The following is a 20,205-nucleotide window of genomic DNA, read 5'->3' as shown; positions in this document are numbered from 1 at the left end:
GTGGTGGACTTGCTCTTGAATGTCTGTTTTGCTTCCTTTGCAGTCAGCCTTGCTGTAGAGCTTGTTTTCTAGGAGTGTGATTGCATTCTCACTCACGCACCTGTCACAGATGACCTGGTGCCATTTAGAGTTAGGAATGTGAGTAGACTGTGGTCGTACCATGAGGGTTCCTCAGGTGCACTTGTCATTGTTAGGGCATGAGGGAGTCAATCCTTGGTATTGTTACCATTGCCCATGAGAAATGATGGTTCCGCCCTTAGTACTGGTAACAAATTACTGTTCAGAATTCCTGCCCCACAGCTTCATTTCCACTGGTCAAATGCAGTAAGTTGGCTAGAAAGGTAGATCCAATTGGCAAAAAATGATGAATTTATCTTAGTTTCTGTGCATTGATCAGTAGAGCTACAGGAACTATAGATAATGCTTAAAAGTGACTTAAGTGTGCAGAGACCTGCTGCTATTCTTAGAATCACATTCACCTTGACATCTCTGGATACAATAGACCCCTTTTGACAGCCGCTCACCCATTTAACTGAGACAACTAATGATTTTGGCCATATAGTTTATAAAAAGAATGTCAGTTCAACTTGCAGACTACCTGGAAGGAAAGTGGGAATTCGATGTTTGCTCCGGCTTTACTATTCATATTCCATCCAAGCATGCGACAGCTGATGAAGATCTCCGGGATGGTGTTAGTGTCTTCCTAATACAACCAGGTCTCTTTAATTAAAGATGAGGTCTTCAAGGTGAAGAGAGTTTGGCTTCTGTTTGGGGTATGTCCCATTCTGGCCACATCCCCACCCTTAGGGTGACTTCATTTGCACTTCAAGGTGTTGCCCAGGGCCCTCTCATGCACAATGTGTGGCCACAGGATTGAGCCTATCACAGGCCATTGCTTTATCCATGAAACAGCCTCCCAGAGCAGTGCTTCCTTTGCCCTTGTTGATATTTAGGGTCTGTGAAGTCTGGGTGTCTACCCTCTGGATGCTGGGGTGGGGCAAGGAGGCCTGGGCAGCAGGCACAGTGTCTGAGACGTTACAAGATGCCATCTAGTCATAACTGTCTTTGCTGTTGCCTTGAATGGGCCTGACACTGGGAGATGATTGTCAAGTGTTGTGCTGCAGGGGAGACTCTTGGTTCAAAACGTACACTTGAAAGAAAGCTTTGAAGCTGTGGGGCACCTGCTTCTTTTTTTTTTTTTTTTTTTTTTTTTTTTTTTTTTTTTTGAGATGGAGTCTCACTCTGTCACCCAGGCTGGAGTGCAGTGGCGCGATCTCGGCTCACTGCAAGCTCCGCCTCCCAGGTTCACGCCATTCTCCTGCCTCAGCCTCCCGAGTAACTGGGACTACAGGTGCCCGCCACCAGGCCCAGCTAATTTTTTGTATTTTTAGTAGAGACAGGGTTTCACCGTGTTAGCCAGGATGGTCTCAATCTCCTGACCTTGTGATCTGCCCACCTGAGCATCCCAAAGTGCTGTTTTTTTTTTTTTTTTTAATTTGTGTTTTTTTTAGTGACAGGGTCTCAGTCACCCACGCTGGAATACAACGTTGCAATCATAGCTTACTGCAACCTTAAACTCCTGGGCTCTAGCCACAGTATCCAACAACTTTTTTATTTTTTGTAGAGACAGGGTATTGTTTTGTTGCCCAGCCTGGTCTCAAACTTCTCGACTCAAGCAATCCTCTTGTCTCGGTCTCCCAAAGTGCTGGAATTACAGGCGTAATCCATTGTGCCTGGCCCGTTTCTTAATATAACTGTCTGTGTTACCAGGACATCACATTTCTAAAAGCCAATTTGATCTTTGTCGTGCATGTGTGTGTGCGTGTATGTGTGCATGTGTGCACACACATCCACATGCTGTACACATTTCAGAGAAGCTTCTCTAGTAGCAAACAACAGAAATGATCCCTGAAAGCACAGTCTTTGGTCTTGGTCCTTATTCAGTTGCTGCAGTAGCTTAACACAGCTCTAGCTTTGCAGGAGGAGGTCCTGTACTGGCAAACAGTGTTTCTGGCGTGACGGATGTGGTTACTGTCACCAGGACTTGGTGATTCACTAGTGTTGGGAAAGTCACTTGTACTTCAAACAAGAAGTGATAATGAGAACTTCAGGCCTGGCGTGGGGTATCAGGCAGCTTATAAAGGAAGAGTCCAGCTAAATCAGGCCATAACAATCTGAATAAGTTTCCAGGAAGTATGTCAGTATTACCAGAAAGACTTGACTTGCCCATGTGTTCCACAAATCACATTCTGGGTAAAAACTATTTTAATAAGATTCACTTGTATTTTTTTAAATTAATAAGTGTTACTTTTCACAGCAGTTTTAGGTTCATGGCAATCATATGCCCCTGCCCACACACGTAGTTGCCCACTGCACCATCCCACACCAGAGAGGTGCATTTGCTACAGCCGATGAACCCACATTGACACGCCACTCTCGCCCAAAGCCCAGAGTTTACATTAGGGGTTCCCTTGGCATTGTGCTTTCTATGGTTTTGGACAAATGAACAGTGACCTGGATCCACCATGACATCATCACACAGAGTAGCTTCCTCACTCTGCAAATCCTCTGTGCTCGGCCTGTTCATTTCACCCTCCACGAATCCCTGGTGACCGCTGAGCCTTTTACTATCTGTATAGTTCTGCCTTTTCCAGAATGTCATACAGTTGGAATCATAGGGGCCTTGCCTTTTCGGAGTGGCGCCCTTCACTTAGGAATAGGTTCCTTCATGTCTTTTCATAGCTTGGCAGCTCATTTTTTTTCAGTGCTGAATAGTATTCCATTGTCTGGATGCATCACAGTTTTATCATTCACCTGCTGAAGGACACATCTTGGTTGTTTCCAAGTTTTAGCAATTAGGACATTCATGTGCAGGTTTCTTGTGGACATAATTTTTCAAAATATCTTTCAAAGTGGCTGTATCATTTTGCATTCCCACCAGCAGTGAATGAGAGTCCTTGTTCTTCCATATCCTTGTCAGCATTTGGTGCTGTCAGTGTTCTGGATTTTGGCCATTTTATTATAACAGGTGTATAGTGGTATCTCATCATTTTAATTTGCAGTTTCCTAATGACATACGGTGTGGAGCATTTTTTCATATGCTCATTTGCCATCTCTCTTCTCTGATGAGGTGTCTGTTTAGGTTTTTTGCCCACTTTTTAATAGGGCTGTTCATTTCTTTTTGCTGAGGTTTCGGAGTTCATAGATTCTGGGTCACAGTCCTCTCTCAGGTGTGACTTTTGCAGGTATTTTCTCCCAATCCGTGGCTTGTCTTCTTTGTTGGTATTTTAGATCCAGTCCCACTCACCCTCCCGTACTTTGGTTCCCCCTTCAGCCTGGGCAGGCTCACATCTCTTTGTATTTTTTCTATATTTTCCAGCTCATTCAGACCAATAAGCTGAAGCACTACCCCAGCATCCACGGAGACTTCAGCAACGACTTCAGACAGCCCTGTGTGGTGTTCACCGGGCACCCTTCCCTCCGCTTCGGGGACGTGGTCCACTTCATGGAGCTCTGGGGAAAATCTAGTCTCAACACCGTCATATTCACGGGTAAGTGAAAAAAATAAAGAAACAAATTGGTTCTCTCCACTGAGGCCATGAGTGAATGCACCTACAAGGTAGAGACCCAGGGAAGGAGTTTGCAGTGAGACATAAATACGAACATTGTTCTACTGTAGGTACCAAAGAATGAAGAAACCGCAGAGAAAGAGTGAAGCAGCGTGTGCCATTGGACAGCTGGGCATCCAGCGAGGCCTTCATGCCTGTGTTTTCAGATTTCTCCAAGACAGAATCCTGCCGAGTGCTTTTTGCTAGGATATCATCAGCCATTTCAAGAAGTGCAGTGATTCAGTAACGGTCTTGTTTTACCTGTTAGGAATTGTTTACAGAGGTAGATCTTTCTCTTCTGATTGTGGTTTACTCTAACTATGGATTTTCTTCTGGAGACAAATCCCTTAGGGGAAAGAATTCCTTTGATAAGGTCAAGTAAAGTGTTTACATAGATAATCACTGTATCATTTTATCAGTGTAGCACGCCCAGCCCTTTGAATGCTAGGTCTTTTCTGCTTATCTCTGATGGGGGATATCTTGGAAATTATGCACAGATCTTTTTTTTTTTTTTTTAGCTCATCAGTCGTCATTAGTGTATTTTATGTGTGGCACAAGATAGTTCTTCTTCCAGTGTGGCCCAAAGAAGCCAAAAGCTTGGACACCCATGGGTTAGGGTCTTCAGTCGGCCTTGGGTTTTAGAAATCTTACAGGCTATGAAGAAAAAAGAAAAGAAAGAAAAAAAAAAAACACCTTGATTTGAAATCTGGCCGAGCTTGCAGCGACCTCAGCCAATTCACCAGCAAGCATGACTGTCCCCATGGTAAATGGGACTGTCAGTAGCTACCTCTGTGGGTCACTCTGGGCACCAGGCACAGCACCCGGCACATGGCGGCTGTTGGGAAAGTGTCGTCACCAGCTCCCTTCCTAGCTTTAGGAGCTGGGAGTCCAGTTACACCAGAAGCACAGGGGTCAGGAATGCTTCGGCCCTTCCCCCAGCTTTTATTTGTGACCTAGAGGCCACCAGGAACACGCCTGTGGTCAAACCAAGTTGGGTTTATTGCCTCATTTCAGCAAGGGGAACACACACCGTGGATAAAAGCAAGGTAAAAAGACCTTGTAGGACTCAGGCTGGTATTCGGTGATGCGCAGGTGTTCGCGGAGGTGAGGCGTCACCCTGTATGGGGTGGTGTCAGGATGCAGGGTCATTCTGCGATGGGTTTCTTAACTCATTCTTATCTAGAACACAGGAAGAATGGAGCTGGCATAGCGGGAAGTTTGCTTATGCTGTGGTCAGGACAGTTCTGTGTTCCGTGTTCAGGATGATTACAGAGGGGTCTTGTCTTTGGCCGGATCCATCATTGTCAGACAAGGTGTTGCTGTTCCAGGAAGTTGCATTCACACAGCAGGAGGACACACGGCTTTGCTGTGGGTGCCAGGCCGGCTCTTGCTGATACCAGGCCAGGCAGAAAGTGTCAGGCGAGGCCCCGGTCACCAGGACTGCTTTCCTCTTCTCAGGCCCGCTTTGGGCTAAAGGTGGAGGAAGTTGGGCCACAAGATATTGATTCACAACACCCAGAACTTCATAGCTGCCAAGATTTCATTAATCAGGAGGTTGTCCAGAGAATGTCCTACATAGTGAGGCTGAGGTTGGTGTCTCCTGCTCCTGCTGCTGAGTGGTGACTCGACATTTGACATGACAGTGGTGACAGCATCTACACAGCACAGTAGGTAACCTGGCTTTAGTACAAATGTTACTTCAGCTAAAAGGAAACCAGGACTATGTGATTTCCCGTGACAACTCTGGATAATGGGTTTGCATTTAAACTGGTTTATGGGGCTTCCAGGGCAGAAGTTGTGTCTGGGAGAGGTTGGGGCCACCTTTTTTTATTGTTTTGTGACTTCTGGATACATGAAAAGGGGGTCAGTATTCTCAGAGAAGCACGATCCACTGGAATGGGCATTTACGTACATGGCAGCTCTGCCAGTTTGTCCTGACAACAGTGGAGACGTCTGTGTGTCTGGTGTGCCTAAGCCAGGGTCCCTAGTCGCTGGGCACAGACTGTGCTGGGAATCAAAGCGTCACATCAGTTAGGACTGAGCGAGGTCTTCTAGCTCAAGGCGGGCAGCTCCCTCAAGTTGGGAGAATGTTCCCTGCCAAGCAGGCTGCAGCAGCCCTCAGGAGACAGGCTGAGCAGAGGGCGAGGACTCTTCCCGGTCAGAGGGGCTGGGCCTGCTGGGGAGCATCACAGTCTCAGTCTACAGACCATTCACGGGCCTGGCGGCGGGGCCGTGCGCTTGTCTTCCGGGTGCATCTCACACCTGGGCGTTAACTCGGAGCTGATTCTAGGTTCCTGGGGTCTGTGCCAGGCCTCTCCACTGTGAAGTCACTGTTTTTCTCATTGTATTAAATCAGTACCTTGTGGGGGACTCTTTGAAACTATATATATATTCTGTTCTCCCTCAAAATGGTATCTAATATTTTTAGCATTTATTGATGATTCTCATCTGAATAAGTAGTGAACTGTAATGGTTGCCAAATGGTGGTTTTGGTTTTTATTTCATCGTTTCTTGGCATTTCGTTGTAAAAAGAGCTTTCTTTTCTCCCCCACATACGTATTTCTCCCTCATTTACCTCATCTGCCTCTGCTGAAGCTTGGAGCCCACCCACAGGGTCCATCCCAGCCTGCCCCTCCTTCCACAGGGCCCCTTTGACCTCCGTCCCCCGCGTGTGCTTCCTGGCTCCCTCCTGACCCCCTGACTGTCTGTGGGCCCTCAGCGCCCCAGTCGCCGTCTGGCTCGGCAGCTCCTGTGTAGTCTGCATTGTAAGATTTCTTTCTTGTACTTTCCCTAGAACCAGACTTCTCCTACCTGGAAGCCCTGGCTCCTTACCAGCCGCTGGCCATGAAATGCATCTACTGCCCCATCGACACCCGGCTGAACTTCATCCAGGTGTCAAAGCTGCTTAAAGAAGTGCAGGTAATGAAGGACACTGCTCGTGCCTTCACATAGTCATGTCACCTTGGTGTGGCTCATGCTTGTGTGGGGTGAGGGGAGAGAGATCTAGCTGCGTTTGATTCTTGTCTTCAGTTCTCATGCATCTGCAGGATGCTGGGACACATGCCAGCCCCCCTCCACACTGAAAAGGAGTGGTCTTTACACCCTGACCGCAGTTTCCATTCTAAAGAAATCAGATGTGGAAGGGAAAGAAAACCATCTGTGTCCACTTAAAAGCAAACCCTCTCTTGCGATAGTTTACTGAGAATGATGATTTCCAATTTCATCCATGTCCCTACAAAGGACATGAACTCATCATTTTTGATGGCTGCATAGTATTCCATGGTGTATATGTGCCACATTTTCTTAATCCAGTCTATCGTTTTTGGACATTTGGGTTGGTTCCAAGTCTTTGCTATTGTGAATAATGCTGCAATAAACATACGTGTGCATGTGTCTTTATAGCAGCATGATTTATAGTCCTTTGGGTATATACCCAGTAATGGGATGGCTGGGTCTAATGGAATTTCTAGTTCTAGATCCCTGAGGAATCGCCACACTGACTTCCACAAGGGTTGAACTAGTTTACAGTCCCACCAACAGTGTAAAAGTGTTCCTATTTCTCCACATCCTCTCCAGCACCTGTTGTTTCCTGACTTTTTAATGATTGCCATTCTAACTGGTGTGATATGGTATCTCATTGTGGTTTTGATTTGCATTTCTCTGATGGCCAGTGATGGTGAGCATTTTTTCATGTGTTTTTTGGCTGCATAAATGTCTTCTTTTGAGAAGTGTCTGTTCATGTCCTTTGCCCACTTTTTGATGGGGTTGTTTGTTTTTTTCTTGTAAATTTGTTTGACTTCATTGTAGATTCTGGAGATTAGCCCTTTGTCAGATGAGTAGGTTGCAAAAATTTTTTCTCATTCATAGGTGGGAATTGAACAATGAGAACACATGGACACAGGAAGGGGATCATCACACTCTGGGGACTGTTGTGGGGTGGGAGGAGAGGGGAGGGATAGCATTGGGAGATAAACCTAATGCTAGATGACAAGTTAGTGGGTGCAGTGCACCAGCATGGCACATGTATACATATGTAACTAACCTGCACATTGTGCACATGTACCCTAAAACCTAAAGTATAATAATAATAATAATAATAATAATAATAATAAAAGCAAACCCTCTCACCCTTGCCAAAAAAAAGATCATTCTAGAAACATACTCAACAAGCTGAGACAGTTTAACTGAAACACGTACTGGGGCCGTGTCACATGTGTAGGCTGGTACCACAAACAGTGCTGTTGGGTTTGGGTTTTGTGGTAGTTTTTGGTCATTTGTTTCACTTCGCATTTTCTGCCCTGGAGAAAGGGAAGAAGTAGCTGGGATGCAGTGTAGACCAGGAGAATCCGCGCACAGGAGCAGCGCATAGCAGGAAGGCAGGGCCACGGAACCACTGTGCTGGCTCAGCCACTGCTCGCTGGGTTTCTGGCTCTTGAGAGTCAGGAGAAGAACTGGAATTAGCAAGGAGCCACTGTGCTGGCTCAGCCACTGCTCGCTGGGTTTCTGGCTCTTGAGAGTCAGGAGAGGAACTGGAATTAGCAAGGAGAACAGCTGACACCGGCGAGGAAGAGCTCTCCCTTTCCACTCCCTGGTGTTCCCAGGAGTGAGATGATGGCCGAGGGGCCCAGCACAGCACCTTCAACCTCAGGATGAGAGAGGCCCTTTCACAAAACTCTAAGGCAGGGGAACAAGAAACAGAGAAAGCCGGAGAACCCCAGAAGAGCCCCAAGAGCGGATTCTGGTGATTATTAATGTTCTTGCCCAACGAAGAAAGAATATTGGCACTCTCTAGGCGTGATGAGAGCAGACAGCAAACGTGGGGCCTGTCTGCAGTGGTTCGCTACCCCGCTGTATGCTCATCCACATGTTAGAAGCAGCGGTGAAGGGCGTGTTGCTTTTCATTATTAACTTCAAATCCCAGAACCTAAACCAGCTCTTGACCCCCCTCTGTCAGGTGCTAATCGTGGAAACTGGAGGCCACCTGGTCTCCACTTTACATGAGGAAAACCTGGGAGAAGCCATCAGGCTGCAGCTGTGGCATGAGATGCTTTGAGACAGGTCAAGAAGAGGAGCAAAGGGCAGTTTGGAGGAGAAAAGTATTAGCCCTAAGGAACAGGTGCTTCTGGAAGCTCAGCCCGGTCAGCCTGGTGGAAAGCCGAATTCAGGGCTTTGTCCAAGGTCTTAAGTAGAAGCAGGCACGACACAGTGCCCCTGTGGGCTGCCAGCATTTCTTTTCACTTGGGTGATATTTGTGCAAAATAAAAATTAGTTTACTAATCTTTTTTTCTCAAGATAAGAAAAAGAGACATTTTGTTTAAAAAAAAAAAAAATTCTGTCTCTGCTTCTTAGTTGTACACGGTGAGCACATGACCAGAGCAGTGCCCATTGCCTAATACCAGTTGACCTGCAGATCCGGCAGAAACTCCAAACCCACAGTGCCAGCCCGGCACGAAAAGCTACTGTTCTTGGTAATCAGCCAAGAGCTTATAATAGCAGGCATGTGGGAATGTTAGAGAAAGACCGTGCCCCGAGGAAGCCCAGAGACCGCTGGGAGCAGACACATGGAAGTTACCATGAAACTTATGTAAACAGTAAAAAAGATAAAACAAATTAAGCTGAGGCAGTTTAGGGGTTTCCTCTGCCCCAGTTTAGGGTTTCTTCTGCCCCAGTGCCTTCACGTTCCCTCTCCTGTCTACGGTTCATTGGGCTTGAGAGGATGAAAGTTCACCTTGACCTGGAAGTGGTGAGCCTGTGATGGCGGGGAGTGGATCGGGGTCAGGAACGGGCCTTCCGCAGGGACCACTGTACTTCACACCTCCTTTCTCACCTGTCCCATTGGTTCCTCAGCCCCTGCACGTGGTGTGTCCCGAGCAGTACACCCAGCCGCCCCCAGCCCAGTCCCACAGGATGGACCTCATGATCGACTGCCAGCCCCCCGCCATGTCCTATCGGCGGGCCGAGGTTCTCGCCCTGCCCTTCAAACGTCGGTATGAGAAGATCGAGATCATGCCAGAGGTGAGCTGTTCTCCTTCCTAGGGTTAAACTAGAGCTTTCCACAGAGGCTCTTGGAGATCGTGCAGGGGTGGCCTTCTTTTGGATTTATGTCAAGTATGAGTGAACCAGGCTGGGCGCAGTAGCTCACGCCTGTAATCCCAGCACTTGGGGAGGCCAAGGTGGGCGGATCACTTGAGGTCAGGAGTTCGAGACCAGCCTGGCCAACCCAGCCCAGCCAACATGGCGAAACCCCATCTCTACTAAAAACGCAAAAAAAAGTAGCCAAGTGTGGTGGCACGCATCTGTAATCCCAGCTACTTGGGAGGCTGAAGCCTGAGAATCACTTGAACCAGGAGGTGGAGGTTGCAGTGAGCCAAGATCACACCACTGCACTCCAGCCTGGGCAACAGAGTGAGACTCCAAGTATGAATGACCAAAGAACATGGACCCTTAACCAAGTAACCAGGAAGAGGGGGGATTTTCAGGGCCTTCTTGTTTTTCAAGTAATAAAATAACAGCTGTTAGTCAGGACTGCTCCTTACCTAGCATTCAGCAGTGTGACCCCTGGGCCACATCACGGGTCAGAGCCCTGGGGAGTGGAGATGCTGACACCCGCTCTGTCCCTAAATACCATAGGGTGGTGACTTTTCTCTTCCTGCACCTCAGTTATGAGTGAGTGTCAGAGTTCGCTGAATTCAGAGGTAGATGGGGGAGATAACAGGAACCAAAAAATAAGGATTGTAAACTGGGTTATTTATATCCTCTTGAGCATACTTGCAGGTTTTGGTCTATCAAAGTCTAACTATTTTATAGGTCTGTGAACTCTTAGCTTCAGTTTTAGCAGGGAAAGAGCCAAAGCATGCCGTCCATGTGGAACAGCTGTGGCACGCTGCGCTTGGGCCGCTCCTCTGAGAGGGAGACAGAGGGACGCGGCCTCTCCTGAAAGACGGCGTTGAGGACGGTTGGAGGCTACCTCTGGCTTCCTTTCACCTCTTGAGGCAACTTGAATGTGTTTTCAACAGACAGGAAAAAGAAATATAAAAACTTATTGTTAAAACCAGTGTGCCCAAACTTCTTTTGGAGTTTGAGGTTCAGAAATGGCTTCCAGACCTTGGGTTGGAGGTCTCCGCTCCTGAATGTGACTCATTTCCATGAGCCTGGAGAGGCTGCTAGGGACCACCAGGTGCCATCTTTATGGTTGTTTAATGTTTAATATGTTTTTATCATTTTGTTATGATTTTGTTTTTCACTTTCTCTGGATGTCTCTGGATTGTTTTTGTCTGGTATTTTACAGGGGCTGGGATTGATGGCCTTGGTTTAGATTTCAACTCTCTAAGCCAGCATTCCTTAAACCTTTTGGTCTCAGACATCCTTACAAATAGAACTCCAAAGAGGTTTTGTTTATGTGGGTTATGTCTATTGATGTTTGCTATATGAGAAATTAAAACTAAGACATTTTAAAAATATTCATTTAAGAATAATACAAACCTATTATATGTTAACATAACTAAGGGATAAAGACAAAAGCAAAAATCAGTCCCAGTGCCAGGGATAAATGTTAAGATTTTGATGTATTTGCCTTGTCTCTTCACTGTGTGTGTGCCTACTGGAATCACACCTCATACACTGTCTTTCTCACTTAACAGTAAGTACATTATATCATTTAAGATATTTCGGCCAGGCATGGTAGCTCACGCCTGTAATCCTAGCACTTTGGGAGGCCGAGGCACGTGGACCATAAGGTCAGGAGTTCAAGACTAGCCTGGCCAAGATGGTGAAACCCCATCTCTACTAAAAAAAAATTAGCTGGGCGTGGTGTCACGCACCTGTAATCTCAGCTACTTGGGAGGCTGTGGCAGAGAATTGCTTGAACGGGGAGGCAGAGGTTGCAGTAAGCCAAGATCGTGCCACCGCACTCCTACCCGGATGACAGAGTGAGACTCTGTCTCAAAATATATATATATATTTCAGCTGGGCACAGTGGCTCACACCTGTAAACCCCAGCACTTGGGAGGCTGAGGCGGGGGTGATAAACCCCAGCACTTGGGAGGCTGAGGCGGGGGTGAATCACTGAAGGTCAGGAGTTCAACACCAGCCTGGCCAATATGATGAAACCTTGTCTCTAATAAAAAGACAAAAATTAGCCACAGGCGTGGTGGCAGGCACCTGTAATCGCAGCTACTCGGGAGGCTGAGGTTGCAGTGAGCCAAAATCGCACCACTGCACTCCAGCCTGGGCAACATAGTGAGACTCCGTCTCAAGAAAAAAAGATATTTCAAAAGCTTCAGCTTTAATGGTTGCATAATGGTCTGTCATAATTTAACAGTTCCTTTTTTCATAGATTTTTTTTTTTTTTGAGACGGAGTCTCACTCTGTCGCCCAGGCTGTAGTGCAGTGGCGCAATCTTGGCTCACTGCAAGCTCTGCCTCCCGGGTTCACGCCATTCTCCTGCCTCAGCCTCCCTAGTATCTGGGACCACAGGCACCCGCCACCACGCCCAGCTAATTTTTTGTATTTTTAGTAGAGACGAGGTTTCATCGTGTTAGCCAGGATGGTCTCGATCTCTTGACCTCGTGATCAGCCCGCCTCGGCCTCCCAGAGTGCTGGGATTATAGGCGTGAGCCACTGCACCCGGCCCCTTTTTTCATAGATTTTCATTTCTGGTTTTTCTGTGTTATAAATAACACTTTTAGGAGCATCCTTTTACATAAACCTTTGTCCATATATGTTTATTTCCATAAGAAAATTTTCTGAAATTAGAATTTCTGGGTCAAAGATTATGAACATCCCTTTCTGGCTCGAGGCTATATATTGCCAGCTTGTCCTCTAGAATGAGTGCAATAGTTTATACTCCCACAGCAGAGCTGGAGACAGCTCTTATTTCTGCCTCCTTGCTAATATTGGATGTTGTCCTTTTTTAGTTATTTTCCAATTTTATTCAAGTCTTTTCCAGTTATATAAGTATACACTGATACCTAATTTTAAATTGTATGTCTTTTTTTTTTTTTTTTTTTGAGTCAGAGTCTCGCTCTGTCGCCCAGGCTGGAGTGCAGTGGCATGATCTCGGCTCACTGCAAGTGCTGCCTCCTTAGTTCACGCCATTCTCCTGCCTCAGCCTTCCGAGTATCTGGGACTACAGGCAGCCGCCACCACACCCAGCTAATTTTTTGTATTTTTAGTAGAGACGGGGTTTCACTGTGTTAGCCAGGATGGTCTCGATCTCCTGACCTCATGATCTGCCCGCCTCAGCCTCCCAAAGTGCTGGGATTACAGGCATGAGCCACCGTGCCCGGCTGTATGTGTTTTTTTGAGACGGAGTCTTGCTCTGTTGCCCAGGCTGGAGTGTAGTGGCACAATCTTGGCTCACTGCAACCTCCACCTCCCGGGTGCACCCAGTTCTCCTCCCTAGCCTCCCGAGTAGCTGGGATTATAGGCACATGCCACCAATTCTAGCTAATTTTTGTATTTTTAGTAGAGATGGGGTTTCACCATATTGGCCAGGCTGGTCTCAAACTCCAGTCCGCCCACCGTGGCCTCTCAAAGTGCTGGGATTACAGGCGTGAGCCACCACACCCAGCCAAATTGTATGTCTTTGATAATTAATGGAGATAACTGTCTCAATCCAACTTGCTACAGTGATTGCCTTTAAAATGGACATTATGGCCAAGCACATTGGCTTAGGCCTGTAATCCCAGCCCTTGGGAGGCCAAGGCAGGAGGATCACTTGATGCCAGGAGTTCAAGACCAGCCTGGGCAACACAGCAAGACCCCCATATCTACAAAACAATAATAAATTAGCCAGGCGTGGTGGTTCATGCCTGTAGTCCCACCTACTGGGGAGGCTGAGGAGGGAACATCACTTGAGCCCAGGAGGTTGAGATTGCAATGAGCTATGATCACACCACCATGCTCCAGCCTGGGCAACAGAGTGAGGCTCCATCTCAAAAAAAAAATAAAGACTCCTTCAGAGTCGTCTTGGAAATAGTGCACGGCTGCCCAGGGAGAGTGTAGAACGCCATCCCCAAAGCTCCCACCCCAGCCTCGTGCAGGGAGGAGGGGCCTGCGTGTGGAGGAGGCCTGAGGTGAAGAACGGGATCTGGCGCACACCCTGCTCCTCGGCAAGGGCCGCTTCACGCTCACCATAGGCCGTTTTCTTATTTCATGAAACAGGCCTCACGTACCATTTGCCAATCTGCTTAACTATCCTAAGCTGCTTCCTCTGCCCGTTTGGCATTGATCTTCGTGTTTACATAATGGCCTCTTGCATGTTTTCGTTTTTAAATAAAAGTGGCTTGGCTAGGTAGGGGTCTACATGTCTTAAAAACCATGCAGCTAAACCCAGCAACAGAGCACCTAATAAGGTCAGGCTGCACGGCAGGGCACCCATCAGGTGCAGGTGGTCGGAAAGACACCACCCCCCAGGTAAAGCCATGGCTCCCACCATCAGGAGAAGTCAGACTTTCAGGAAGCAGAGAGCTCCCTCAACCGCCATGCTGCTGTCCCCGTCCTTCCTGCCACTAGTCACCTGGAGAGGGGATGAGGGTGAAGTAAAGGCCAGAATGAATGAAAGGCTGCACTTCGTGTGTCACCTGGGCGACAGAGCAAGACTCCATCTCAAAAAAAAAAATTGTTTACCTTTAAAGTTATTTCGTCTTTTTAGACTGCAGTGACGTAAATACAGATTAAAGGAAGAGTAATGGTCATCATTAAAGGCCCCCAGCCTGAACTGCGCCCTTTGCTTTCAGCTCGCAGATTCACTGGTGCCCATGGAGATCAAGCCTGGCATCTCCTTGGCAACTGTCTCGGCCGTGCTGCACACCAAAGATAACAAGCACTTGCTTCAGGTAGGGGGTGCTGGGTGGGAATGCAGGGGACCCTCTCCCCAGCAAGAAACCAGACCACTTAACAGATTATATTTGAAACAGCGCTTCATATGAATTCTTGAAGAATTATTTCCCTGGCCATGTGCCTCAGAGAGGCTGCTGTGCCCAGAGATGAGGCCGCACATCATCCCAAGGGCTGCTACAGGCACATTCCGTTGGGGAGCGCTGCCACGCGAGGCAGGGCTGTGGCGAGATGTGCAGGGTGGCAGGTGCAGCCCTGCCCTTGGGGGCTGGAACCGGAGGGCACCTGCGTGAGGCTGTGGCTGCCTGAGCGCCTGGCCCTGCCACTGACCCACACACAGGTGGGTGGCACTTCAGCTCCAGGGCAGGCACTGTGTCTTAAGAATTCCTTTCAGATCTGGACTGTGTCACCTTTATGCCATACGTAGAGTTGCTCCTAGCTACCACTTAAAGTCTGTTAGACCCTGTGCTGGGTCCTTGACCTGCCTTGTCTTACTGAGCCCTCAGAATTCGCTGCTGTCATCATTTCGTAGGTAGCTTCTCTAACCTTGGCCAGATGGTGGCAAAGCTGGGGTTTCCCCCTTTGGTCTGACCCCACAGCCAGTGTGCCCAGCCACGGGGTCATGACTGTACCTGCAGCACGACAGTGTATTGTGGAGAATTTACTCAGCAGATACTGAAGTGAACCACCTGAAAGTTTTAAAATGGATCTTGATAGAAGGCAGAGATCTTAGCGAATAAGGTGTTGGTCAGCTGGACAGTTGAGCATTAGAGCGCGTGGATCTGGGGCTCCCGGCAGCCAGGGAACCCGAACCGAGTGCCGGCTGAGGAAACCGGGCCGGGGCTCTGTGGCCTGTGAGGACAGGATAGTCCCAGGCTCTCAATGTGGCCCGCGGTGGCCCCTGCTGCTGAGAGGAAGCTCATGAAAGCCACTCTTTCCTTCTGCTCTAGCCCCCTCCTCGGCCCGCCCAGCCCACGAGCGGGAAGAAGAGAAAGCGGGTGAGCGATGACGTACCGGACTGCAAAGTTCTGAAGCCTTTGTTGAGCGGTTCCATCCCCGTGGAGCAGTTCGTGCAGACCCTGGAGAAGGTGAGCAGGTTTCGCTGGCCCCGTGGAAACTCCACATGTGGCAGCCTTTCCCTGGCTCACTATGGCCCCCTGGCCGCAGGGAGTGGATGTTGCTGCTTGTCACTTAGTCCCCACTGTCCTGTGGCATCTGCTTGGTCTAAGGTCCTGCTGGGAGACCCAGGAGAAAATTAGAAAGCAGAGTGAGGAGTGCCCCATCCTTCCTCCCAGCACGAGGTCACCAGAAGGCCTCTCCAGACTGAAGAAAAAGCTGCTTCCACACACACATGTGACGAGTGGGCCAGGGTAGTGAGGCCAGGACAAAGAAGGACCCCGCCCTGCCAGAGTCTTGCGCTTCCACAGATGACTCCTTGCTGTCAGAGGGGAGCCAAGGCTCCAGCTGAGTGTCAGGATTTGCAGGAGGCAGTGGGGGGAGGGGGCACTGGTCCTTCCCCTCTGTCTCAGCAGCCCTGATGGCTGCTTCTCCCAGAGATGAGATTTCTTGACTATGATTAAAAGAAAAAAATCTAACCTTAAAGGTTGTAATTTTGGCTTCAGTCACAGGACTTCAGAGATGACTTTATTAGGATTATAGAATCTTTGATAGGAAAGAGAAGGAATTGGCTAAAGGTAATACTCTTCATGCTGCTGCTTGCAAGAACTGCAACAAATTATAATCATTACAAGGAAGGAGATTTCTACGAATTTTCTATCCAATGTAAATATCACAATTGCCGACTTTCAAATCTTAAAGGCTTTCCCTTTCCTAGGATTGGTTTTCTCCACCTGTCTTTGATTTTCCTGTAGGGAAAAGGCTCTGGCTGGGTGGTTGCGGCTCTCTTCCACCCTCCCCCAAGACCTTGCAGGGCTCCTGGGCCCTATCGATGGGCCTCAAGCTGGACTTTTTAAAACTTAAGATGAGGACCTTCTGCCTGGCCCAGCCTATGTCCTGACCCAGTGTTCCATCCCGGCACGTCCACCTCGGCTCCTCTCTGCAGAAGGAGCAAGCACCTGTCCAAGTCCCTAGGGGAGCCTGCAGCCGTGAAGTACAGGTGGCCTCCCCACACCGAGGCCCTTCACCTGCTGTGTGTCTGTTTCAGGCACATGCCTCCTTTCCATGTCACGTCTGATTTGTAAGGAATTTCTGTCCTTAGCATTAGCAATAGCTGAGAAGTTTGCACTGCTGCCTTCTCTCCTTCACTCTTGAGAGGGCTCTGCCAAGTCCCACAGGGGTATCTTGGTGTCACCTGGCATTTTCCTGGGAGCTCAGACAGCTGAGACTTAGGAGGGAGCTGTCACCAGGGAACGGCATGGTGCAAGCAGCTAAGCGTCCCAGACTCCTGAACACAGTGCTTGGACGTGCCCTCAAAGAACTCACAAAAGCTTAGGCAGGTTGTGAAAATTCTGTTCTGTTTTGCATGAGATTTTGCATGTTTAGGGTCTCTTTTCAAGTATATGAAACTATCACTATCATAGGCCTATGACTAGTCTGAAGAATTGTGTTGAGACATGTCAGTTTCTAGAAAGTTCAGCCGAGTCTGCAAAGTGTCATATATAGATCTCACAGCTGCAGTCCACCCACCCCTCCCCTTTCTTTTCTTCTGGAGCAGCATGGCTTCAGTGATATTAAGGTGGAGGACACAGCCAAGGGCCATATCGTCCTGCTCCAGGAAGCTGAGACGCTCATCCAGATTGAAGAAGACTCAACCCATATCATCTGCGACAATGACGAGATGCTCAGAGTGCGACTGCGGGACCTTGTCCTCAAATTCTTACAGAAGTTCTGAGTGGGCCATCTGAGCCACTTCCCTGAAATCCTGCAGTCCCTCACTGGCTGCCCTCACAAGCCACCTGAGGAGTGACATGAGAGGCCATTAACCGTGTCTTTGTGGTGTCCTCTGGCTTAAGGAGTGAAGAGGTGGCTCTTGAGGGAAATGGTCTGGACTTATTCCCAGCACTGTTTCAGGCAAGAACTTTCCCTTTCAACTTCAGGCTCATTTTCTTCTCAACTGTGGCTCTGAGATGCTGGAGGGTGGCAGAAGTGGGACAGGAGCAGTTTTCCAAGAGGTTCGTAGGAGTCAGGGAGGTGGAGGAGACTGGCTGGCTGTCTTGCATGAGTCCCAGGCCTCGGGCAGGGGAGCCAGCCTTTGGTTTCGTTTACTTGCCTACAGTGCTGTACCCAATAAGATGATCCCAAAATACGGTAAAGTGAACCCATCTGTCTGCATTTTCTACTCTGAGCCCATTTGTTAATAAAAACTTATTTTTATATAATTAGCTGTCCTCTGTTGAACCTACAATCTATATATTGATTTAGTAGCTGAAAAAATATGAAAATACACAGAACAGCATGAACTTAGAAAACACCACAGGAAATTGAATTTTGATGTGTATGTTAAATCATATAATTTACACTGTTTGTTTATAAAAACACAGATCTGTTCTTCTCCTTACATTGCATAAGAAGGTGCTCACCTTTAAGCTGTGGCTGCATGGAGAGTGATGCAGGTTGGTACACCAGCCTCAGGCTCCACCTGCACCGCCTCTCCCACAGATCCTCAGTCTCTGCGTTAAACCGGGCGTTACTCACGGATACCCTCAGAGCCACTGGTCATAGGAAGCTCTCAGACAAAAGTAACCTCACAAAAGATGACCGCTTTTGAAATGTACAAAACCGACAGTTACCAGGTCAGATAGCATGAGCTGTGACACCCAGGCCAACTTTGCAAGTATTAAGAACAAGTCTTAGCCCTGGCGGGCCATGCTAGGTAGTATGCCCAGCGCAGGCTGTTCTTAACCATTATCTTGTTGGAGTGATTGAAATTCAGTCAGCAGTCAGTCCTCCAACTCGGCTAACAACTAAACAGCACACAGGGATTTAGTGACCCAATAAATACATAACATGAACAGCTGCAGAACTGACTGCTCTGGCTTTATGGCACATTATCACTCCTCTTGGAACGATTGTATCGGTGGGAATGAGTGCTTCACTAAAGCAGGGAAAAGACTACTTCATGTTTGCCATCTCCAACCTTGCCAAACCTGGGCACGGGAATGCTTAAGTAGGTTTCTATTTTCCAAGGTTTGGGTCCACTCCAGTCAAGGGATAGGCTACAGAATAAATGAGAGGCTTCCAACCATGGGGCAGGACTGACATTACAAGAGATGAATGTGCCATGGCTATGAACATTTAGTTTTCTTTTTAGAATTGCAAGTAGGCATCCCAAGCAGGCATACTTGCAACAGAACCTTTGAGAGAATCAAGTGAAATTAAATTTTAAAAACCATCTGAGGGCCAGGCACGGTGGCTCACACCTGTAATCCCAACACTTTGGGAGGCTGAGGCAGGCGGATCACAAGGTCAGGAGTTTGAGACCAGCCTGGCCAACATGGTGAAACCCCGTCTCTACTAAAGATACAAAAAAAATTAGCCAGGCATGATGGCACACACCTGTAATCCCAGCTACTGGTGAGGCTGAGGCAGGAGAATCACTTGAACCCGGGAGGTGGAGGTTGCAGTGAGCCGAGATCATGCCATTGCACTCCAGCCTGGGCAACACAGCAAGACTCCATATCGAAAAAAAAAAAATCTGAAATGCAAAAACAGTGTAAACTAGAGCTCAGGAGAAACCAAAAATGGTTATTTTATTTAAATGTCCTAGCAATGCTGTCTAGGACTGACTAGGAATGATGGGATCTGTCAAGCCTATCTGCTGTGAAAGGGCTTGATCAGAGAGCCCAGTGCTGGTCCCTTGAGGGGGGTTGCAAAAGAAGTGAGCAGTAAGAGCAAGTGAGTCATTGGGTGCCCAATGAGCAGGGTGCAACTTAGTAGGTTTTAATCAAGTCATCACCACTCACTTAGTGGCAGAAGTCAGAGGCAGGAAGCAGCAAAGACTCACGCTTTATAAAAAGCAGAGAGAAAATCCAGAGCCGGCCTTTCCAGGTATGAGAAGAGCAGTTATGAGTACCTGCCTAAAGTTCAGGTATTTGGATACCGTGCCAGGTTGGTTAGAAGACTCAAAAGAAGTGGCATAAGTGTCAGACGTGGCCTGGTTCTATCAGAGATGCAGCCCACCGACATTAACTGACATTGACTGACATTGACACCAACCTGGCGAAGACTCTGACATCCATAAAAGTTTGTACTCAAACCCAGTGGAATCCTAATGATTAATTGAAAAAAACTTAATAGTGCAGAGACTTCATATTAGTTAAGTCTTAGTACAAAGTGATATATTAGGTATCTATTGCACAATAAATTACCCCAAAACACAGTGGCTCACGCCTGTAATCCCAGCACTTTGGGAGGCCGAGGCAGGCAGATCACAAGGTCAGGAGATCGAGACCATCCTGGCTAACACGGTGAAACCCCGTCTCTACTAAAAATACAAAAAATTAGCCAGGCATGGTGGGCGCCTGTAGTCCCAGCTACTCGGGAGGCTGAGGCAGGAGAATGGCATGAACCTGGGAGGTGGAGCTTGCAGTGAGCCAAGATCATGCCACTGCACTCTAGCCTGGGCAACACAGCGAGACTCCGTCTCAAAAAAAAAAAAAAAACCTGACGTTTCTCATCTCACTGTTTCTATGGTCGGGAATCTGGTGTGGTGTGGTGTGGCTTAGCTGGTCGACCCTGGCTCAGGGTCTCCTCTTCACACGGCTGCAGTCAGGTGTTGGGTGAGGGAACAGAGCTTAAG

General features: G+C 48.0%; 1 protein-coding gene across 1 annotated transcript in view; it reads left to right on the top strand.

The window, feature by feature from the left end:
- INTS9 (integrator complex subunit 9) overlaps positions 1-17,785 on the top strand; it is a 118,547-nt gene extending 100,762 nt beyond the window's left edge. Inside the window, exons 12-17 of the mRNA XM_002818956.6 lie at positions 3,380-3,551; positions 6,403-6,527; positions 9,456-9,623; positions 14,348-14,446; positions 15,398-15,535; positions 17,122-17,785. Coding sequence (XP_002819002.3) covers positions 3,380-3,551; positions 6,403-6,527; positions 9,456-9,623; positions 14,348-14,446; positions 15,398-15,535; positions 17,122-17,298 — 879 coding nt within the window. The 3' untranslated portion in view covers positions 17,299-17,785. The remainder of the gene's footprint in view (positions 1-3,379; positions 3,552-6,402; positions 6,528-9,455; positions 9,624-14,347; positions 14,447-15,397; positions 15,536-17,121) is intronic.
- Positions 17,786-20,205: the final 2,420 nt, after the last annotated feature.

This window comes from Pongo abelii, chromosome 7 (genome assembly GCF_028885655.2).
Source record: "Pongo abelii isolate AG06213 chromosome 7, NHGRI_mPonAbe1-v2.0_pri, whole genome shotgun sequence".
Taxonomy (NCBI): domain Eukaryota; kingdom Metazoa; phylum Chordata; class Mammalia; order Primates; family Hominidae; genus Pongo; species Pongo abelii.
The sequence above is the reverse complement of the archived record's forward strand: the minus strand, read 5'-3'. Positions and strand labels throughout refer to the sequence as shown.